The 22,631-nt window shown below is 40.7% G+C and overlaps 3 protein-coding genes across 3 annotated transcripts; 1 reads left to right on the forward strand and 2 right to left on the reverse strand.

The window, feature by feature from the left end:
- Nucleotides 1-583: 583 nt before the first annotated feature.
- On the reverse strand, nucleotides 584-2,839 carry mblac1 (metallo-beta-lactamase domain containing 1). The gene is made up of 2 exons (XM_026352347.1): nucleotides 2,380-2,839; nucleotides 584-1,344 (listed from the first exon to the last, which is right to left on the reverse strand). Exons 1-2 carry the CDS (start codon nucleotides 2,794-2,796, stop codon nucleotides 1,105-1,107), a joined length of 657 nt encoding a protein of 218 aa, XP_026208132.1. The 5' UTR covers nucleotides 2,797-2,839; the 3' UTR covers nucleotides 584-1,104.
- A 2,208-nt stretch (nucleotides 2,840-5,047) lies between these two features.
- mpdu1b (mannose-P-dolichol utilization defect 1b) lies at nucleotides 5,048-10,123 on the forward strand. The gene is made up of 7 exons (XM_026353491.1): nucleotides 5,048-5,187; nucleotides 5,778-5,843; nucleotides 5,959-6,091; nucleotides 7,514-7,599; nucleotides 7,721-7,839; nucleotides 7,924-8,034; nucleotides 8,946-10,123. The coding sequence occupies exons 1-7, from the start codon at nucleotides 5,061-5,063 to the stop codon at nucleotides 9,078-9,080; spliced, it is 777 nt and encodes a 258-aa protein (XP_026209276.1). The 5' UTR covers nucleotides 5,048-5,060; the 3' UTR covers nucleotides 9,081-10,123.
- Nucleotides 10,124-17,615: 7,492 nt separating this feature from the next.
- On the reverse strand, nucleotides 17,616-22,333 carry sox19b (SRY-box transcription factor 19b). Its single transcript, XM_026352471.1, has 2 exons — nucleotides 21,380-22,333; nucleotides 17,616-19,486 (listed from the first exon to the last, which is right to left on the reverse strand). The coding sequence occupies exons 1-2, from the start codon at nucleotides 22,039-22,041 to the stop codon at nucleotides 19,225-19,227; spliced, it is 924 nt and encodes a 307-aa protein (XP_026208256.1). The 5' UTR covers nucleotides 22,042-22,333; the 3' UTR covers nucleotides 17,616-19,224.
- Nucleotides 22,334-22,631: the final 298 nt, after the last annotated feature.

Below are 22,631 nucleotides of genomic sequence, written 5' to 3' on the forward strand. Positions count from 1 at the left end.
TCAGCCGGTATATAGCATAACGCTCGAGCAACTGACTCCGGTAGTAAAACACTGCTTTGTTATCACCGTTAGGTTTCCGCTGCTTGTTGTTTTACTAGGACACTGTCAAATAACCACAACCCACTCTCAAATATTTTTCAATTGATCATTCACACTCACATTCACTCTAAGACTTTATTACATCCTCTTTGTTTTTAACTCCAACACGGGGTTACTTATTATCTTTAGTCTTCCCACATAGACTATGAACTATTTGACTAACTGACTCTGAGTCCTTGACCGTTTTTCACCGTAAACTAAAGTCTCAATACACAGTCATTCTATTCCACTTCATGCAGAAAAATATTTGAGTTAGTTCCTATCCCTGAGTTCAGTGAGTCTGCTCCTTTGGCGGATGCTAGGATCCTGTCACCTGTCCTCCCTTCTGGCCTCTGTATTACAGCAATTCATTTGGAGGTCTTTCTGAAAGGAGTTTCACACTCCCCTATGCATGGTTTCAGTTCTAAACCTGAATAGAGGAGATCCGGCTCGAAGAACCATGTTGTTAAAAAGAAACTTACTTCCTCAAAGATGACAGAGTCACTGAAGTCTTTTGAAAGTTTTACTTGCAAGGAGCCAGTACATCAAAATTACATATCTGATATAACAACTCAACAGACCGCTTCCTACATATCCGACTCTGCTGGCCTTCAGTGTTTCTTCTAGACTGTCCAGATAAGAAAAAGGGAGCTGTCAGCTTAGATTCGGTTGATGAAATACTGAGTAATCTGTTTCATAACAGTAATGCATAGAAAGTTTAACACTTCATATTTTCTTTCCACACATCTTGTTACAGGGATTTAGTGGAGAACACATTTTGGCTGAGAACATGTTATGAGCAATACCAACATATTCAAGTTCAGTAATTGAACTTGAATCATTTGTAGCCAGGTGGTTGGATGTTAACTGAAGCACTGTTCTTCATTTTGTGTTGACCAATGTGTAAACAACAGACAGGCTCTTACATGAAGTATGGTTAATTGATGTCACACGGTTCTAGTTAAGCTGTAAAGCTCAGCGCAGTCACTTCTTTACATAACCTACTGTATCTCCACAACTCCTTGATTATTGCCTGATGACTCTAAATGGAGGGCCATGTCCCGGGATGATAACATCAGATGTGCGTAGTGCTTCTTGGCGACTGACCTCCTGTACTGCAGTGTTCATACTCAGGTTGCGCCAGCTGTCCTCATCTGAGCAGCACTCAAATAAGTCCCCTGCAACAAGCACTGTGCCGACTGAGGTTCCTTTCACCTGAACACTGACATCTTGTCCTGTGTGGCCTGGACTGGGAACTACTGATGTCTGTGGGAGAAATGAGATGTCAAGTGTCAAAACTGACACAGTCAGAGGAGAAATCAGCAGAACATGAGGCTCTGGAAAAATCACAGTGTCTTATCTTGGATGAAAGGGCAATATAAAAAATTGGAAACAGGTGGTGCCTCCACCTCTGTTGAGTGTAGGATTTTCCAGTATAGATGGCTTCTTCCATTCTTCTCTTAAACCTTCATCTAGTCCACCTGAACAGGCCGGGAAGGAACTGAACCACTCTAGAGAATAAATTTGTGTCCTGTCTATCCTCAGACTGAAAAGGCTACTTGGATAAATAGTGAACCATTTTCAAGTAAAACAAGTTCAGTTTCTATGACTCAGCTTCCAGATCTCTTCAGGAAGGTAGTGTTGCAATCAGTTGTTTGCTTTCAAAGTGCCACAAACAGTTGTGTAACTGCTGAACAGTCATGTCATTACATTTGTGTGACTGCCAAAAGTACAGTTAAAAATAATATAGGATTTGCAATTCACCTTTCCTGCATGCTTCAATATAACAAAGTACATGTAATATAGGATCTAATGTGTACTTGGACCTTGGCAACTGTGCAGAACTTCCCCATCTAAGCTCTAATGTCTCTCTTCTGTCATCTTTATGAGTAAGTCTTTCAATCTGCTGTTGCTATTTCGAACTGCTGTAAACGGCAGTAAATTCCAGCATGGAGGAACTTCATTATCAAAAGCAAACCCTATCTAACTATTTACATCATGTGCTGAAGACTGAAGAGACTGGATGATTTCATACTTCAGGTGGGACATGGGCAGAGCCCTCTGAACACTTCAAGTTACTGTTACTTTCTACCACGTTTCCTTCTAAGTTTCTTATACATAAAAGGCAGCAGCAACCCTAAACAAGTAGCTGTGTGAGACTCTTCCAGCTAATAGACTGATATTTTCAAGACCCTTTGAATTGATTTCGAAACTGATAAAACCTTTTCTTTTTTTTAACACTAAGGTTTTTGACCATTTGCTGCTCAGCTGGGCTCAGTGTCTGCTTCGACCATCACTCACATGTTGATCAACACAGTAAACATGTCCGTGTGCCAGCATGCTGGGACGGTATGTGTCCCCCTCACTGATGTCGTATCCTACAATTATCTGAGCTTCCGTGAAAAGACCCAGATTCCCTATGTGGTCTGAATGTCCGTGAGTCCCCACGACCAAATTTATATCTCCCGGTTCCACGCCCCTCTCTTTCAGCGTTTTAAGAAGGAAGTCCCGGTCCCACGGGCCTCCGGTGTCCACCAGTATAGTCTTGGGTCCCCTTATGAGAGTAATGGTCCCGTCTGCTCTAAACGTCCCATCTGACTGAGGGAGACAGTATCCGACTTTAAGAACGGACACGGAATACGGCTCACCCGAGAAGTCCAGCTCGGATGCTGACAGAGGGACTGTCTGAAACAATCCAGAGACCACTTTACTGTCCATCGTATGAGTTCAGGAAAACCGGAGCTGGGTCTGAGGTGCCCCCACTCTGGACTCCAAAACAGAGTAGTAGGTGCATACTGCCACCTGCTGGACTGGAGTTTGTACACTATTACATATTTTATTCGTTTTTACTTACAGTTGTGCATTTTTGATTATTAATAACAAACAAACAAATAAACAACAACAATAATATACAAAACAAATGTGATATCTTCAATTACATGTATTTATTTTGGTCCTATTTTGTGCCATTTGTAGGGCTAAAAAATTACCAGAGATCACCCACACCCTGTTTGACCCTCTCTGGAAGGCGCTACAGGTCCATCAAGGCTTGGAAAAATAGACTTAAACTTGACTTTTCTTTTGTAAACCTTGCAGATACACTCCCCTCCAAAAGTATTGCAAAGGGATGTCAGTTCCTATATTTTTGCTGTAGACTAAAACATTTGGGTTTGACATCAATACATGAATATAAGACAAAAAAAACAACAACATTTCAGCTTGTACTTCCAGGTGTTTACATCTGGATCTGATACACAACTTAGAAGACAGCATCGTTTACTTGAACCTACCTATTTGTCATGGTAGTTTCCAAAAGTATTGGAAAATGTGACAGGTGTGTTTTGTTGGGCAAAACAAGCAATTGTGAAGCTAAGAGTAGGTGAAAAATTAATCAGAGCCATTGCAGAAACATTGGCTTACAGATGAAGTTACACAGGAATCTCCATGAACTATGACATTGTGATCTGTGGCAAGAGCAGGGAACAGGCGGAGGGAAATCTAGAGAGGTGGAGGTGTGTTCTCGATAACAGAGGAATGATGTTAGCTGCAGCAAGACAGAAATATTTATAAAGTAAAATTACAAAATGATCAACACCTAAATATACTGAAAGTCTCAAAAGCAAAAGTAGCTATTAAGAAAAATATTATAGCCTCTACAATATTACAAGATTTTAACAAAGGATATATGAACATCATTAATGTTGCAGCTGCTAAAGGTGGAGCTGATTTTAACATTTTATGTTCTGACAGGGTCTTCATCCATAATAATACCTAAGCATTCATTAGCTAGTTATATTTTTCATAAAAAATCTGCGTCAAAGTAACTAAAGCTGTCAGATAAACCAAGTATTATATTTCCCTGGACTGTAGTGGAGTACAGGTTAATGTAACTTAAAAGACAAATAAAGTACCTCAACATTACGCTAAAGTGCAGTATAAATTTACTTAGTTAGTAACCACTTATAACTTAAAAACAATAGGATAAAATACTGAAATAAAAAGATTTTAAAAAGATTTTAAAGTTCTCTTTCTCCTAAATTTGTCTTCAGGGAGTATCTTATTTTATCTTATCTTACGAAAAACACACAAATTACTTTGTTACTGTGCACATTTTTTATTAACTAAAACTATGCATACTACTGCATGATACTGACATTTTCCTAATATGACTTCTTCTGCCACTGCAAATTTCAACATTTTTGAAATCTCCTGTAAGCTGTTGCTGTCAATGCAGCTCCTATGGTTACTGACCACAGGGATAAAATTGAAATAATCCAGTAAAGTACTTAAAACTGTACAGTAAATGTTTTTTGTGGCTTATCACCTATGGATGGGTAAATGATACACAGCTATCTGAAACAGATAACATTTTTTGAGAACTGCAGCTGAGTCTGACTGTGCACGGTTCCAACTATGAATATTCAAGCAACACTGATCCATGCCCACCTGAGGAACTTCACAGGTGCACCTGCTTTATTGTATTGGACTGGCAGGGCTGATTGATTTGTGCTTACTGTAGACTGAATGACATACTGTGTGACTGCAAGTTAAGTCTATTCATGCTATAAAGAAGAACCCTTCTTCTGATGGCATATTGGTTTATGGCAAATAAATAAATACATAAATAAATAGTGCTTTTAAGAAAACAGTGATGCATGTTATGAAAGCAAAAAAATGACAATATCAGTAGATTTTAAATATATATCTGTTTTTGTTTCTGGTTGAGTCAGTCGAAGTTTGTACAAACACACAATGACTCCTAATGACTTACTGAGTGATCCATTACAATAACTCTGTATGGTCATACATTGCTTTATTTTAAGATCATTTTGTAGAAGAAGAAGAACTAAATGTTATATATTTATTATCAAACGGCTTAAGTGACGTTTTATTTTTAGGCGGAACCCTTGTATTGGAACTTGAACTGGTAGGACCTTTATTATGTTACACATTTAACGGCAACGTCACATCTAGTCGCAACAATGGCGGAAAACGCAGCACTGGACCAAGGGTCATCTTTTTTTGATCCTTTTAAGGGGCTTCTGTTAACTTATTTTATGCCAGAATCATGCTACGACGAATTATTTGTCAATTTCAACTTTCTGGACGGTAAGCGAGCAGTTGTATTTTAATATTGCTTGAAATTGTGGTATACAGAAAATGTATGAAGTTCCTTGTATGTATGATGTTTATAAGGCAACGTCGTGCAACCAACTATTGAATAGCGTTAAGTCAATTAGCTTTATATGTGTTTTATGTAGATGGATGGGGCTTTCGGGAACCGGTGTTTTAAGAGCTGCCACTCACTTTCACTTCACAAATTTTACTCCACTTACAATTTGCAATATCTTAATATATGTGTAACATTTCAAATCCCTTCGAAAAAATGGGATTTTTAAAGCTGCAGTTGAAGTCTAACCAGGATCATAAAACCTTTATTCTGTTAGTCATTTAGCTAGCGGGCAACACATCTGTCTCTTATACAAAGCTGGTGTGGGGATAACATGAGCAGCAAACATCAAGCACTGAGTACATAATTTTACAGTGAAGAGAACTTCTATAATGTCTGTAGCCAAAATAACACACATTAAACATGAGAAGTACGAAATCACAGCAGTTGAGATCAGCCAGGCCTATGTAGTCACTCTCAGAAAGACCCAATTAATGTTTGGTTTTTTACTTTTGTTTTTTTGCACCAGTACCATGTCTGAAGATTGTTCTGAGCAAAGGCCTGGGGATCGGCATCATCCTGGGATCAGTCATGGGTAAAACTGCTCAACTCTGCTTCCTTTTCACCACTTTAAATTTGTATGAATTAGAGTCAGATGTAGTTGTTTTAGTCTAAGTTACACTCCTGACCATGATGTTTTGTTTTTACAGTGAAACTGCCTCAGATCTTAAAGCTGATGGGATCAAAGAGTGCTGAGGGGCTGAGCTTCAAGTCCGTGCTGCTGGAGCTGCTGGCCATCACAGGAACGATGATCTACAGCATCACCAACAAATTCCCTTTTAGGTTGGTCCACATTTTACTTAATTTACTTTTCTGCTGTTGTAATCACTACAGTGGCAAGAAAAAGTATGTGCACCCTTTGAGGTTACGTGGAGTTTTGCATGAATTGGCCATAAAATGTGCTCTGATCTTCATCTTACTCACAACAATACAAAAACACAGTCTGCTGAAAATAATAGTACACAAACATTATATGTTTTCATGTTTTTATTGAACATAACATGTAAACATTCACAGTGCAGGGTGGAAAAAGTATGTGAACCTAGCCTAATGACTTCTCCAAGAGCTAATTGGAGCCAGGAGTGAGCCAACCTTGAGTCCAATCAGTGTGATGATATTGGATATGTTGCTAAAAAGCTGTCCTGCCGTTTTAAAACACACACCAGTTTTGGGTGTACTGTTGCAGCACTGTTGCTACTCTCCCTAGGCGTGGTCGTCCTGTAAAGATGACTGCAAGAGCACAGTGCAGAATGCTGAATGCTGAAAAAGCATCCTAGAGTGTCAGCTAAAGACTTACAGAAATCTCTGGCACTTACTAACATTTTTGTTGACACGACTACAATAAGGAAAACATCAAACAAGAATCGAGTACATGGGAGGACACCACGGAGGAAGCCATTGCTGTCCAAAAAAATATTGCAGCACGTTTGAAGTTTGCAAAAGAGCACCTGGATGTTCCACAGCACTACTGGCATAATATTCTGTGGACAGATGAAACCAAAATTGAGTTGTTTGGAAAAAACACACAACACTATGTGTGGAGAAAAAAATGGGACAGCACACCAACATCAAAACCTCATCCCCACTGTAAAACATGACGGAGGGAGCATCATGGTTTGGGGCTGCTTTGCTGCCTAAGGGCCTGGACGGATTGTTGTCTTTGATGGAAAAATGAATTCCAGAGTTTACTAAGATATTTTGCAGGAAAATGTAAGACCATCTGTCCGCCAACTGAAGCTCCACAGAGGATGGGTGATGCAACAGGACAATGACCCAAAGCATACAAGTAATTCAACAAAAGAATAGCTTCAACAGAACAAAATACACTTTCTGGAGTGGCCCAGTCAGAGTCCTGACCTCAACCCGATTGAAATGCTGTGGCATAACCTTAAGAGAGTAATTCACATCAGAGATCCCAAGAATATTGCCACACTGAAACAGTTTTGTGAAGAGGAGTTGTCCAAAAATTACTCCAGATCGTTGTGCAGGACTGATCTGTAACTACAGGAAACGTTTGGTTGAGGTTATTGCTGCCAAAGGAGGGTCAACCAGTTATTAAGTGCAAAGGTTCACATACTTTTTCCACCCTGCACTGTGAATGTTTACATGTTATGTTCAATAAAAACATATAATGTTTGTGTACTATTATTTTCAGCAGACTGTGTTTTTTGAACATTGACTAACATGTTCTGAAAATGTCCTCAGTGCTTGGGGTGAGGCTCTGTTCCTTATGCTACAGACAGTGATCATTGGCTTCCTCATTCAACACTATGGAGGAAGGACCAGTAGAGGTAGGAGGGCATAGAGACTCAGCAATACTAGTTCAGGATTTGCTGAGCACACCCACTTGTCCTTACACCATGTAACATAAAAAGCCACATTGAGACTGAAATTGTGTCCTCTTTTTCGCAGGTCTCCTGTTTCTGGTTGTTTATTTTTCCCTGGTGGTCCTGCTGCTGTGTCCAGTCACTCCCATGTCAGTGGTTACCACCATGCAAGCATCCAATATGCCAGCCATCATCATTGGCAGGGTAGGCAAAGTCACATGTATGGTAAAATAATAAGTAAATAACATAAGTAATACCCACGCGTTTGAAAATGTGTGGTTGTCTCAGCTGATCCAGGCAGCCACCAACTTCAGTAATGGACATACTGGCCAGCTGTCAGCTGTCTCTGTCTTCCTGCTGTTTGCTGGATCTCTCGCCCGCATCTTCACCTCACTACAGGCAAGAGCACTGTGTGCATGTCTATGATGTTGTGTCCACAAGCATTTTCATAAGAGCCAAATATGTACACATAAATTTCCAAAAGAAACCTCAAGAACCCCTTAACTTACAAAGTGACCAGTTTACTTTACTGACCTCAGCTGCTCTACATTTACATCTTTCAATTCAATTCAATTCAATTTTATTTGTAGAGTGCTTTTTACAATTGACATTGTCACAAAGCAGCTTTCCACAACCAAAGAACAGTACATGAACAGTGAATGTGTAAGAATCATAATAATCAGATCGTCCCTTCTGTCTTTTAATCGGCCACAAATTTGTACCCATTTAGTTAAAGTTTGTACCTCTCTAGCTGACAGCCAGTAAGATCGGATAATAATACTAATAATATAGAAATGTGATTGCTTTATAGAGCATGTTTCTACACTTGTGATACAAAGTGCTTTATATGAGCATAAAACACAGTAAAGATCAAAAAGGCTACAACAAAGAGAACACAACAAAATTCAAATAAATAAAATCCAGCATAAAGCAATGAAAAAACATTACAAATTAACTGAAATTAAAAACAAAGGTAAATGCAATTAAATAACATCTGGGATGCCTCTCCAATATAATTATGTTTTAAGAAGAGATTTAAAAGTGGGTTACTGACTGCCGATCTGATATGCTCAGGTGGGATCTGTCACCTCTAGTTTTCAGTGGCACATAGGGAATACACATAACCTAAGATCCTCATTTAGAGGATCGTAGGTTATGTGTACATAAAACTCAAGATCACCGTAGGGATAAAAGCTAAATAGGAGCATTACAATAAGAGACGATAAAAATTGAGGAAATACAGTTGTTTTCTGATCAGCTTGTGTTCACGTTACAAGTCTAATGTTTGGAGCTGGATTGTCTTCTTACAGGAAACTGGAGACTTACTAATGGCCCTCACCTACGTCATATCTTCTGCCTGTAATGGCATCATCGCTCTGCAGGTCCTCTTCTACTGGAACAGCTGCCCAGAACGCAAGAAAAAGCCAAAGAAGAAGAGAGAGTAGGGGAAGGACGTGGCTAATCAGTTAGAGGGCAACAGTTTTCTATCCATATCCCACTGCAGACTCTCTTAAAGTGCATCATCTAAACTTGAAAGAACAAACTGATACATGAAAAACATGTACAGATCTTCTGGACACTGGGTCTTCTGGAAACTTGTCTGTTGCTTTATGATTGACTGGTGTGGCTGGAAGGTGGTGCTCCAGACTCTTGCTGCGCATTGCACTACAGTTACATTCATTTTGATGCAGTCGTCCTCATTACAGTCATGCTGTATTCACAATAGTGTGTTAAAATGTTTGGAAACGCTTTGTGTGCTTAAACATTAGCTTCTCACATCCACTCTGATCGGTACAACCATTTTTTGGAAATGAGATTGAAACGGTTTTGGATGCATTCAAATTATTATTTTACATAAACGTACAGTTTTTCACATCTAAAAGTGTCTAAATACCAAGTATTGAAATGACAATTCAGGTTTAATCATTAATACAGCTCAATGTTTTTGTGTTTAGTACCCCTGCTCCTTGAGTTGCCCCTCAATACAGAGTTACAAGGTTTGTAGTCTCTCTCTCTCTCTCTACCTGCCCTACCCCTCAGTCCCAAAACAAGTCAGTTCTTCTTTCGTCTCCCTGCACTCTCTCCTCTGCTGTAGCAGAAACTGTTTGCCTGCATTGTACAGTAGAACACCCCTTTATAGCAAGCAGAAGGTGTTTAACTAAGCTGATTGCACTGCTGATACATTCCTGAACATATGTTAAGACTGATTTATCTTCAGTTATGGCATGTAGATGTCCTGCCCCTGGTAATACCTGGCTGTTCTGTTACAGAATAGTGGACTACGTGAACTAAATTAGTTCCAAGGACCAAACAAAGTTTCATCACAAAATCCAAAGTACAGTTGAGATTTTCACCTTTCACAATTTTGATCAGAAAGATGTTGGTTTGGTTGATGATGGTTTTTAACCAATTTCACACTGTAATACATTGATACATATGAAATTCTCAGATTTTACTCATGTAATAAAAATGTGTGGAGAGTGCTTAATCTTTTCTAGATCCAGTTTGCACATGGATGTTGGAGAGAGAGACTAAATAATGTTGAACATAAATGGGACCATACATAAAATTGGATTAGAGTCCATTTAAAAGTGACAGACATGAACACTGAGATTTAGTTTGTTGCTGAATTGTAACCAATTCCATAATATTAAGAAGTAGGCATAGACCAATGTAGACATTCAGTACACAATACACAGAGCATCGTAGTGCATGATGTCATCCAACCCAGGTCAAACTTTAAGATGGTAACACAGTTAGACAGGTCCACTGGTAATGACAGCTGAATGTTATAAAAACTTTCAGTTTTAGTCGTTTATGCATTAATAATCTTTAATTTAAAAACCCACAGGTGAACATACTCTTTAAACAGGAATAGAAGAAGGAGGATAGCTTGGCCTTCAGTAATTAAAAAAAAAAACATCCACTTGTTTTCACATTTGTATACAGCATGGAACCATGGTTGATTTAAAAAGGCTCTTTCATGTCCACATGAAAACAGATTACAGAACACAGCTTCCAGGCTGGAAGTGTTGTTTTTAGTGTTGTTTTAGTATGTGGCTAAACAACCATCAGTAGGCAAATACCTGCGTCACTTTACTCCTCTTTTTTTTTTTTTTTTTTTTTTTAAAGCATTGTTTAAGCTTGTAAATTGAAAGAATTTACAGTTGGAAAATAAAACAATAACTACAATATGTAATGTTCTGATAATTTTGTTATTTCTCCAGCTAAAGCAATTGAAAACACATCACAAAGTATTCTTGGCTCCCTGTCTACATGTTGTATGTCAAACTTGAAAGCATAATATTGTACATAATGTTTGGGACAAAGACCCATCATTTAACCCTTTGCCTCTGTAGTCCACAACTTGAGAAATTAATAAATAAAATTTACAATTTTACAATTTTTTTTCAATCAGTTGCAGTGTATTTGCAACCTAAAAATGACATCCCCTTACAGTTAAACTGCAGCTGAAGATACATTGTACCTTACTTACTTATTTCTTAACAACAGCTTTATTAAAATAACAAGGGTACTTCTGCTACTAATAGAAGTACCCGATCCACTCTCTACAAAGTGGTCAATTAAATTAAAATATATATAGGGTAAAATCAGTGTTTGCATTTATATTCATTCAGTATTTAGTAGATGGGCCTTTGGCTGCAATCGCAGCATGGAGTCTGCGTGGATAGGTCTTGCACATCTGGAGACTGGAATTTTTTGCAATTTTTCTTTGCAAAACTGCTCAAGCTCTGTCAGGTTGCGTGGGGATCGGGTGTAAACAGCCCTTTTCAAGTCCATCCACAAATTCTCTATTGGATTGAGGTCTGGGCTTTGACTCAGCCACTCCACAACATTCACCTTGATGTTGGTAAACTATTTATGCGTAGCTTTCACTGTATGCTTCGGGTCATAGTCTTGCTGGAAAACAAATCTTCTCCCAAGCCGTAGTTGTCTTGCCGACTGAATAAGATTGTCTTTCAGGATTGTCCTATATTTTGCCGCATTCATCTTACCCTCTACCTTAACAAGCCCTCCAGGGCCGGCTGCCAAGATGCATCCCCACAGCATGATGCTGCCACCACAGTGTTTCACAGTGGGTGTATTTGTGGTGATGTGCAGTGTTTGGTGTGTGTCTGACATAGCGTCTTGTCTGATGGCCAAAAAGCACCATTTTGGTCTCATCAGACCAAAGAACCCTCGTCCACTGGACCATGGAGTCTTTCACATGCCTATTGGTGAACTCCATTCATGATTTAACGATTTAAAGTTTTCTTCAACAGTGTCTTTCTCCTTGCCACTCTCCCCTAAAGCTTTGACTGGTGAAGAACCCGGGCAACAGTTGTTGTATGTACAGTCTCCCCTATCTCAGTTGCTGAAGCATGTAACTCCCTTAGAGTAGTCATCAGTGTGTTAGTGGCCTCTCTCAATCTCAGTCTCCTTCTTGCACGGTCACTCAGTTTATGTGTACGACCTGTTCCAGGCAGATTTAGACACTTGCCATATTCCTTCTATATGTTGATGATGGATTTTACTGACTCCAGGGGATGTTCAGTGCCTTGGAGATTTTTTTGTATCCATCCCCTCACTTATGCTTTTCAGTGACCTGTTCTCTGTGTTGCTGGGAGTGTTCTTTTGTCTTCATGGTGTAATGGTAGCCAGGAATACTGATTAACCAGTGACTGGACCTTCCAGACACAAGTTTTTTTTATACTGCTATCACTTGAGACACATTCACTGCACTCAGGTAATCCCCATTTCACTAATTATGGGACTACTAGCACTAAATATCTGGACCTCTGTTAGATTAGATCACTCATTTTAAAGAGGGTGAATATTAATGCAAACACTGATTTCACCTTACATATTTTTATTTAATTGACATTACTTTGTAGAAACTTTTTTCACTTTGACATTAATGAGGTATGTTTCTGAATTTTTAAAACATCATGAATAATTTTTATAGGCACTGTATACTCTATCTCATGCCCTTCACTTTCTGAATGCAAGGCTCTTGTCTGTCCCCAGGGTTTTAAAAAAGTCAGCAGGCTGCAGGGCAAACTGCTCCAGCTGTCTAAGGTTTGAAGGGTGCCTTCTCCAGACTGCATGTTTCAGCTCCTTCCACAGATGTTCAATGTGATTTAGATCAGGCTTCATAGAAGGCCACTTCAGAATACTCCAGTGATTTGTTTGTTTGTTTGTTGGTGTTTCTAGCTGTGTTTTGGGTTATTATTCTGTTGGAGGACTATGACCTGTGACAAAGACCAAGCTTTCTCACACTGGGCAGCACGTTTTGTTCCAGAATGTCATAAAAGTCTTGAGATTTCACTGTACCTGCACAGATTTAAGAAACCCTGTGCCAGATGGAGCAAAGCAACCCTAGAACATAACCAGGCCTCCTCCGTGTTTCACAGTAGGTACAGTGTACTTTGCCAAAAAGTTCCAGTTTTCAATTCAATTCAATTTTATTTGTATAGCAAAATAATAAAATAATTACAATTGACATTGTCGCAAAGCAGCTATATGCAACTAAAGTAACTATGGAAGGTTGTCTTATCTATCCAAAGGACATTCCCCCAGAACCTTTTTTTTTTATGATTTGCTGTCCTCAGTCGTCTTCTATTAAGTCCACTTTGACCTACCTATGACTGATGGTGTGATGTAGATGTACCTTGACCTTAGATTTCACCTCTAATCTCTATGGAAATTATTCTGGGTTCCTAAGTTACCATTTGTATTTTCTATCTCTTCAATTTGTCATCAATCTTCCTCTTATGGCCACATCCTTGAAGGTTGACTACAGTCCCATGGACCTCAAACTTCTGAATAATATGTGCAACTGTAGTCACAGGAACATCAAGATGCTTTACCTTTGACATGTTTGCTAATTTCAGGACACATGTTAGTCTAACATGTCCCCATGGTCAAATTATTTTACATTTTTTCTAGGGGTCCCATTATTTTTGTCCAAGACAGTTTCATTAGTCTGTTTATAAAAAAAACTTCTGTTTTGAGTTTTGAATAAAGTTGACCATGTAAATCTTGTTGTACATATTAATAAAGTGTGTCAACACTTCATCACTGAGGTTGATGGAAACAGCAGACATGTTCAATTAAAAAGGAGAGTCCACAAGTTCATAGTTGTTAGAAAGGACTTCAATGAAAGAGGTAAGTCATGCACTCTAATACCAAGCCACAGATTTATTCAGATCTAATGACGCTGCCATATCCAAGTTCATCTCTGGATTGGAATTAGTGTGCAGCTGTTTTCTTACAACACAAACATCTTCTCCATGTTTTCATCAGAGTATCTGGAAATGCAGTGCGTTTCTGTGCGTGAAAGAAAACAGCCATGCACAACACAGATGTTTAAAGAGTAGTTCAGTTTGTAATATTACAACTATGAGATGTCTTATCTTCTCTGAACCATTCAATCCTTGGACAAGGTTTGTCTACAATACAGTGACAATGTTCTACAGTGAGCCAGGTGCTAATAGGCCTATATATACTCAGACAAATCATATAATTTATAGAGGGCTGTCAATTTTAGGTCCACTGAGGAACCAACAGGAAACTCTGGCTCAGGCCAGCCTCCATCAGTCTAGGTCAGGAAGGAGGAAGACATCTCCTGTCTGGTTAAAGAAATGCCACTAGAGGGAGTAAGAAAGTGTGTTTATTAATTTGTGAACTTCTGTGAATTAGCTGACCCACACAATGATTTGTGTAGCACTCCTTACCAGTATCAAAACTATTCCTTTCAGCTAAACTGCAATCCAGTAGATTCCTGTTTGCACATACCCTTGTTCCTCTACTGGAGGATGTGACTTCTGCTATTTTCAAGTCAATGATGTTTATCATTCCAGTCAATGTATGTCTGTGTGCGCGCTCTCAGGCCCACTCAGGTATTGCACGCCAACAGTCACACAGTGAAACTGGTTAAAAAATTAAGTAGATCTTGTAATCACAGTTGACATTCATCACAACTGATGTGGCAAGGTGACAAAATAGCAGCCACCCACCTGTTTAGTGTCATTAGACACATAAATAATATAAATATTGGTTTATGGTTTATAAATAATACCATGTTAAGGGCTAGAGAAGTATGAGATTATTGCTTTTACCATTGTGACTGCGATCTGCAAACCTCCTCTATTTAACCTGTTTGTGTATATGCAGACATGAGGTCTGTGTATCTGTACCAGGTACTGTATATTAAAATCCAGACAGCGTCTCTGTGACTTCTTTTGAAGTGATGGTTTCCCGTAGGCTGGAGCAGCGCTGACAAACTCATTCCTGTCTTTTTGTGTGGATGTAATTCTAATTCCCCCTCTTACTTTTTTGGAATGTTCATTGAGGAAAGAGACAACAGCAGGCAGTGAATGAGAGTTTGACCTGTCAGTGAGTGAGCATAAATTAACTTTGCAGGAGGGGAGCGAGGATTCAAATCCAATCGCTGAAAAACATGGAGGTAATGTCTAGATTGTGTCACCAAAGTAAATGCCAATTCGCACTTAAAAACCCTGTTGGTAACCACCACCTGATTCTCACACACACACAGCCTGACCGCAGCTCTTTGTAGAGACTTTTAAGTCACTCTCGGCACATCCATGGCAACCACTTGTGGAAGCCTCACTGCTTGTTGCTAAGTGATGGGATGTATTGGACCAGAAAATCCCTCCATTGACACTCCCTCCACCCTCTTCTCCACAGACCTCTCCCTACCCCATCCCTACCCACCCATGGACTGCAGCCAAAACAACCCACATATATGCTCTAACTTCCGCTAGTTGGTTGGGGCAAGGTTGGGGTATTTTACCAAATATCTGCATATTCCTCAAATGGACCTGTTTAAAGCTGATCTCTGACTAAAACAGCCTGGATATTTTACTGAAAGGGATTTGATTTATATCGCTGTATGTACTCCAGCAAGGAACTTTTTAAAGAACCATACTCATGTGTTTATGATTCTGTGAGTCCTTGAGAAAGTTCAAGGTTTGTAATTAGATTCCAGGGACCCTTTTTGGCTCAGAGGGGGGGTCCTGGAGTTATTCGGAAGGGGTGCTGAAGGAATAGTGGTTTCACTATGATTTTACTACAGGCCTAATTAGTAACACTAACACAGACATACAGTGAAATACAGACAAACTGCAGAAGCACAGCAGCTCTAATGTAATGTAGCCACATTCACATATGTGCTGCTTTCTAAGTTTGAGAGGCTATGGGCATCTGTTCTCCATCCTCCTCCTCCTCCTGTTGATCCTGTGCCCTCATCCTTTCTCCCCTCCTCCTCCTCCTCCTCCTCCTCCTGATCTCTCCCTCCCCATCCCCTCCCCTCACTGACCGATTAGCCAGTGCGGAGTTCTCTCCCATTTCCATGAGAAAGGCCGCGGTCGGTGAAAGGGTTAAGCCTGAGGACGAAGCCCCCAAAAGCAGCGCTAATTTTCTGCCCGGCGGGGGAGTGGGGGAAGCGGGGAGAGGGAACAAAGACGCCCGGGGGAGGAGCGGAGACTCCGGCTTTACTATATGCACCTGCGGCCTGAAAAGCCGCGAACAAAGCGCCTCCGAAACGGCCAATTACGAACGGGCCATCCACCCGCTTCACTGTGGAGACACGGGGGGAGGGGAGGGAAGGGGAGGAGGGCGACGGGGAAAGTGAATTTTAAAAGAGGGCTGAAGATAAGAAAGTAAATAATCGAGCTTTAAATCATTCTCAATACTATAGACTATCGCTCTCCATTCACCCTCACCCATCACATCGTGCCACCCCGGTAAGACAGCCATGTTCCCCCGCTAATGTTCACCTTTGTCCGGACTTCCATTGTGAGGGGCCTCGGGCAGAGCTGACGGCTCCGCCTGTGGAAACGCTGAGAATCGGTTATGATTACTGGTGTGTCATTCTTCTTTTCTCTAATGTGTGGACGGATGAGGTCATGTTTGAAGCAACAGCTGACAAACACCAACACTCTGGTGACTGCAGGTAACCAGCTTTTCCCATTCACCTGAGGAGAAGCAGCTGGGACCCAAGACAACTATGAGAAAACACATAGACCATAAAACAGAAAGCCTGTGTGTCTATAGGCAATGCAGTATGCAGAGTATGCTTAATGTTTAAGGATCATACTAGTTTTTTACTGGTAATATTGTAAGCCTATTCATTCACTGTTTCCAAATCATCCTGTTGTGCCAGATTCTGAGTTTTACTGGTCTTCTCAAAGTTTCATTAGAATTGTAATGCAGTAACTTGTTCTCCATCAAAACACTCTTACAGATGTAATGTTTACTGGAGCAGCTTTTAAAGGGAAATGATTGCAGTGATCATCTGGAAAGAAAGAACTCTGCAGTATTGTTTGAAAAATGGTGAACTGCTGCAGCAGCAGTAGCTTTACAAAGAGAAGTTCAGTTTTTGTGTTGGTTAGTACAGTAACACCTCTGACTGTGAGTTAATGAGTATTATAAGGAGAGAAGTTATCTCGTGTAAAAAGATGAAATTTAACATTAAGACCATTTCTGCTTCAGAAATAATTAGTGAACAGAATCTCAGATCTCCTCAAGTGTTATCCTTCACTTTGAAGCTCACGTTCACAGGACTTTCAGGTAGATTTGGTCAACCCACCAGAGACGTGTTCAGTAAAGCCATTGTTCACCTCAAAACACTGCTGACTAAGCAGCATTGTGATGGTAGGAAACGAGGCATCTGAGCCAAGTGAATGTCACATTATTATTCGGAGCAAAGATGAACTTTCTCAGTAATATCATGCTGTACTGAAGAATTCCCTCTATTGAAGAGCAATAAGACGCTAGGAACATTTTACTCCTGCTCTGAATTTGTTCATAATCCTTACTTTTTATCTTTGGAATAATGACTTAAATCTCAGAATTCTAAAAAAAAATAAAATAAATGTCCAATACAGTCCCTAAACTGTTTAGTACACGTACACACACACACACAATGTGAAACCATGAATGAAAAAAAGGGTTTGTACTTTTTATTAATATCGTCATGAATGCCATAACAAAGATTTTTTTTAATCAAAAATGAATGAAGACTCTTAGTATAAGAGCCTAAAAATGTACACACTCTTTACATAAATGCTACATACAGTAACTCTAGTACACGGCAGCATTTACATATGAGACAATTTATTCTAAAAATAGAGATACAAGTCAGTATAAAAGTTAAGTTTTCAAATACTTGGGTAGCAACGTAAACATTCATGCACTACTTCAATAAAACGGCTCTCCCTTTTTCAAAATAAAAAATAAAAATAAGTCAGTTGTGTGTTCCCAGTGCATGTTTCGTTCTGAATAATCCACCATATTCAATATTTACTTTTTCAAACTCAAAGTTTTCCATAGCAGCACTAGTAACCAGAAAGCAGGTTAGACAGAAAAACTGAAAATGACTGATGCCAGTGTGAGAGGACCAGCATTAACAACACTGTTTTATTAGAGACTGATATCATTAGGTTATCGGAAAAGGAGATTTAATCTGAAACACTTTAATACATTCTCTTTACTGCTGATCAAAACACTACCAACTGACGGGCCACTAAGAAACCCATGTCTGCAGAGCATTCAGTCAATCCAGTGTACTTGGAAGACATGTCTTAATCTGCTGTTTGGAATAAAAACAAGTGAAATGTAGCATTTCATATAAATTTCTATTCCTTTAATGGAAAACAATACTACTCCTACCTACAGCAAAGTGATGATGAAAACAAACACCAGCACAGGATGCTGCCAGGACAATGCACCTCAACAACAGCAGGTCAAATCTAAAACTAATTAGAACTAATGAGACTCATACAGGCAGCACAAATAGAAGCATAGAGCTTCCCAGAATCAACTATGAGCCCATTGATCTGCTGTGACTTACAGAATGTGGAACCAGCATGGTTCTATATTCTAAGCCAAAACACAAATCACTGATATCACTTCTATTCATTTCCAATTGATGCAATGCTGATTGTCCAAACAGGTGTTTTCCATGCCAGCCGACAGAATTTCATCAGTCAGAAACAAAATACAAATAAAAATTAAACCAAAGCCAAGGCACAAACAGCTCTGTTATTCAAGTTGTGCATTTTTGTCCATTTCCCTCAGCAGCACCCAGCTCTGCTCACACGTCAGGGCAACGGCACCAGCTGCAGCACTGACTGGGTGCGGTGGAGCCAATGTCAGTGTTTCGGGTAATGTTAAACAATCTTCTGACTTATTATGGATAAGTTCTAAAAAATTTAAAAAGACAAAGTAACAGTTCCTAATATGTACACAATAAACACGCGTTTCCCTCATCCGGACTGCAGGGAGGAGTCTCAGCACTGTACTTATGGTGGCAGGTGTGTGGCATTTATGTGAAGTGATGTGACGCCACAGAGGTAGAAAAACAGCATTTTCAGTAATCGGAACACTGGTTGTGTAATCGCAGGCACATCTGTAACTGTAAGGCAGTTTTCCCTTCACTTCTAATGTCTCTTTGCCACTTTCAGATCCCCCACACCTGACACTCTCTTGTCCAGCACTATGAGCATTTGTGGTCTTCCCGCTCAGTTCACCCTCCCCCACCCCACCCGTGTTCCCACTTCAGTCCTAGATGTGAGTGAGTGGGACGGTTCCTGTGAGGTAGTGCTGCTGCACACTGGTGTAGCCCCTCTGTGCCGTCATGGGGTCACTGCCATCCCCCCCTGGTCCAGGAATGTACATGCTGATCATGTCCCTGAGTTCACCCTGCAAAGGCCCCCTGTGGTGGTTTGGTGTCCCAGTTGGAGGAGAGTGGGACACAGGCTCTGCTTTCACCATAGACATCGTGACAGGGCTTGGCTGCTGGGGGCTGCTGCTGTATGACATGGGGCTGTGGGGTAAAGAGGACTACAAGTTAGACACCATGTGAGAAATTTTAAATATAAATGGATATGCACACCTGGTAATGTCAGATATTTAGGCTAAGGCTCTTAATAAGTTGACTGTTAATAAAGTTAAGTAAATACTGGGATGGGGATGAGAATGGGCCGTGCGTGACGTCCATTAGACACCATATGGTCCACAGGTATAGACAAGTGTTAATACAGGTTTGCTGTGTAACTAATGAAAATCTGAAATTCACTTCCAGCTTTTAGCAATGTATGTTTTTTTTAATGGAGACCTAATGTTTTGATTGTTAACCAAATCAGCAGCCTTAGAACTAATGACCTGATACCCAAGGACATTTAGTTTTACTCACAGTAACATGTTTCACACCAACACTATAAAGCTCAGTGAAGAAGGAACACTGAGTTTTTGCTACTTCATCCTTCCACCAACACTTGAGTTTCCACAGCAGAGAATGGACTGTAGCTTAACAGTGAGGTCATTTGTGTGGAGCAAAGTTTCACCATTTAAAATAGCTTGAATATAAGTCCCAGCTATGTCATACAAAAAAAAAAAAAAAAAAAAAAACGTATTTTACTGCACGTGTCCATGTACTCTTCTTTTCACATTGTGGCGTTGCTACTTTTACTCAGGTAAAGAGCCTGGATGCTACTACTACTATTACTAAATTTCAACCCAACACTGCAATAGACAGTGAGTCAAAGAGTCAGTTTGCAGCAGTGTTAAGACTGTGACACATTATTCACAATGAGCACCTGCCTGCTGAGACCTATCCAAAGTCATTGATAGGAACTGTGCACAGATCAACACGTCTGGTTTACAATGCCCACTACAAACTCTGTGGGCTTTAACTCAAATACTCCCGCTTTTCAATCTAGACGTAATGTTGCCACAAGAGAATTCATCATTATAATTATTTTATAATTATAAAAAACTGATATAATAATAATGTATTAACAGCTGTAAAGTAGTAAGTAAAATATTAGTAAAATAAAAGTTTTTTTAAGGGGGAGGGGTTATTCTAACTGCTCCACCACCATTATCACTCGGTAATACACTCGGACCAACATAAAATTCAAACATGAATGAACAATTCTTACAAACATGGGGGTACATTGTTATCTTTGGCAATGCTGGATTCACACACACAAAAAAAAAAAAAACATTTGGGAGACATCAGCACTAGATATGAGTTTTGTCATATCTAACATCAAACATCTTTCAGAAAAGCTTAAAAGCCTTTTGCTGCTAGAGAGCCAGCAAGAACTGTTAAGACACAGCCCAAAGTATTCTGGTATCAGAATAAATGAATCCAATAATCATATCAAACTGTTGATTCTTTGTAGCCTGCAGAGCATGGGACCTAAAGCAGGAGGCAAAGACCCACAGGTGGAACTGGGGATATTAGTCTTGCAGGAATACTGCATTGTGAGTGGAGGACCACACACAGAGCCATCAAGTCACCCTGATCAACATTCCGTGCAGGACCCAGAGCAGAGTGGCACCCGCATAACAAGTAGGCAACAGACCAGAGTCTGTTGTTCCATCATATGCAGAGTTTCTCTGGGACTCGGTGCAGCTGAATGTGCTTTATCACAAAAACTATACTGAGAGTCTCATCTCATACAGGAGGCAGGCTTCTATCAGGCCCACACAGTAGTCTGGCCGCTTTTAAACCATTTGTCGAACCTTGTGATTTCCTTAAATAAACTTTTATCGAATATTGCTAAAGACAATTAAGATGAGTCACCAAGTCCTAAAAACAAAGGGGGAAATGTAAGTAACGTGATTACAAAAAGGTTAACAAATATTGCAGCGGAGGGACACACTAGAACACACCTGTGTAGAAAGCGTAATGATCCCGGACATGGCTCACCTGTACGAGTTGGCTCCGTTCATGTACGTCTGCGCTGCCGTCATCGCAGGTGGGTACTGCAGTGCTGACAGGTCATAGCGGTGTAACTGCTGTGTGTAGCCGAGCGCCTCGCCCTGCATGCCGGCGTACCCCCCGGTGGGGCCCCAGCCATAGCTCTCCATCCTCGGACTACCACCTTGTCCCTGCGCCGCCGCCGCCAGGAGATTTCCCGCTGACAGTGGGTACTTGCCCACCTGAGTGTCCTTCTTCAGCAGGGGCTTCGTCTTACGCCGTGGCTTGTACTTGTAGTCGGGGTACTCCTTCATGTGAACTGCCCGGAGACGCTTAGCCTCGTCAATAAAGGGCCGCTTTTCGGCGTCGGTCAGGAGTTTCCACTCAGCTCCCAGCCGTTTGCTGATCTCAGAGTTGTGCATTTTGGGGTTTTCTTGAGCCATCTTGCGCCTCTGCCCCCTGGACCAGACCATGAATGCGTTCATGGGCCGCTTGACTTTATCCATGGGGTCGCTTCCAGGTGCGCACGCCGTTTTGGAGCTCGGGTGAGAGCTGCCATTGCTGCTCATGTTCCCGGTCATGTTGCCGGTGACCGGTGACATTCCCTGAGAGGTCTGGTGAGAAGGGGGCTGGCCGGTCGGCTTCAGCTCGTGGTCCATCATGCTGTACATGCTGGACAGATAAAGTAATGCGAGATAACTTACGAACTAGCTGAGACGCTGAAGCACACTTTGTCGCCGTCAACTGGCGACTCGAGGCCAGCTTTCCCTAGCCCACAGGTTTCACCGGCTGATCCAAATTAACTAATCACCCCCCAAACCACTAATTGTTTCTATCTTTCTCAACTACAAGCCTAATGGTGTTGGTCATTACTTCGAAACTTTTGCTGAACTACACTAAAGATATGCGTGTTGAGAATGAAGCCGGTAGAGACGCTTCAGCTGCCCACTTGTCACGCGGACACTTCAGACACTGAACTCATCCTCCGGCGCGCTCTTAAACTTCCTCTCTACTCGTGCAGTCAGCCACGAGCGGACCAATGACAGCGCCAACAGCTCCTGTCTGTGCGCGTGCATTTGCAAGTGAAAGGGCTCCGACTGTGCGCGAGACACTTGTTGATGACCGAGGTGGAGAGGGGGGAGTCATCCCAAGCTAGTATCTTAATAATCACTATCGACTACACTGAGACTTCACTTTTTAACTTAAAACAGTCCCTTAGAAAAGCAAAGTGTCAAAATTAGCCAATTGATTTGAGTTCAAA

This window comes from Anabas testudineus, chromosome 18 (assembly GCF_900324465.2).
Source record: "Anabas testudineus chromosome 18, fAnaTes1.2, whole genome shotgun sequence".
NCBI lineage: Eukaryota > Metazoa > Chordata > Actinopteri > Anabantiformes > Anabantidae > Anabas > Anabas testudineus.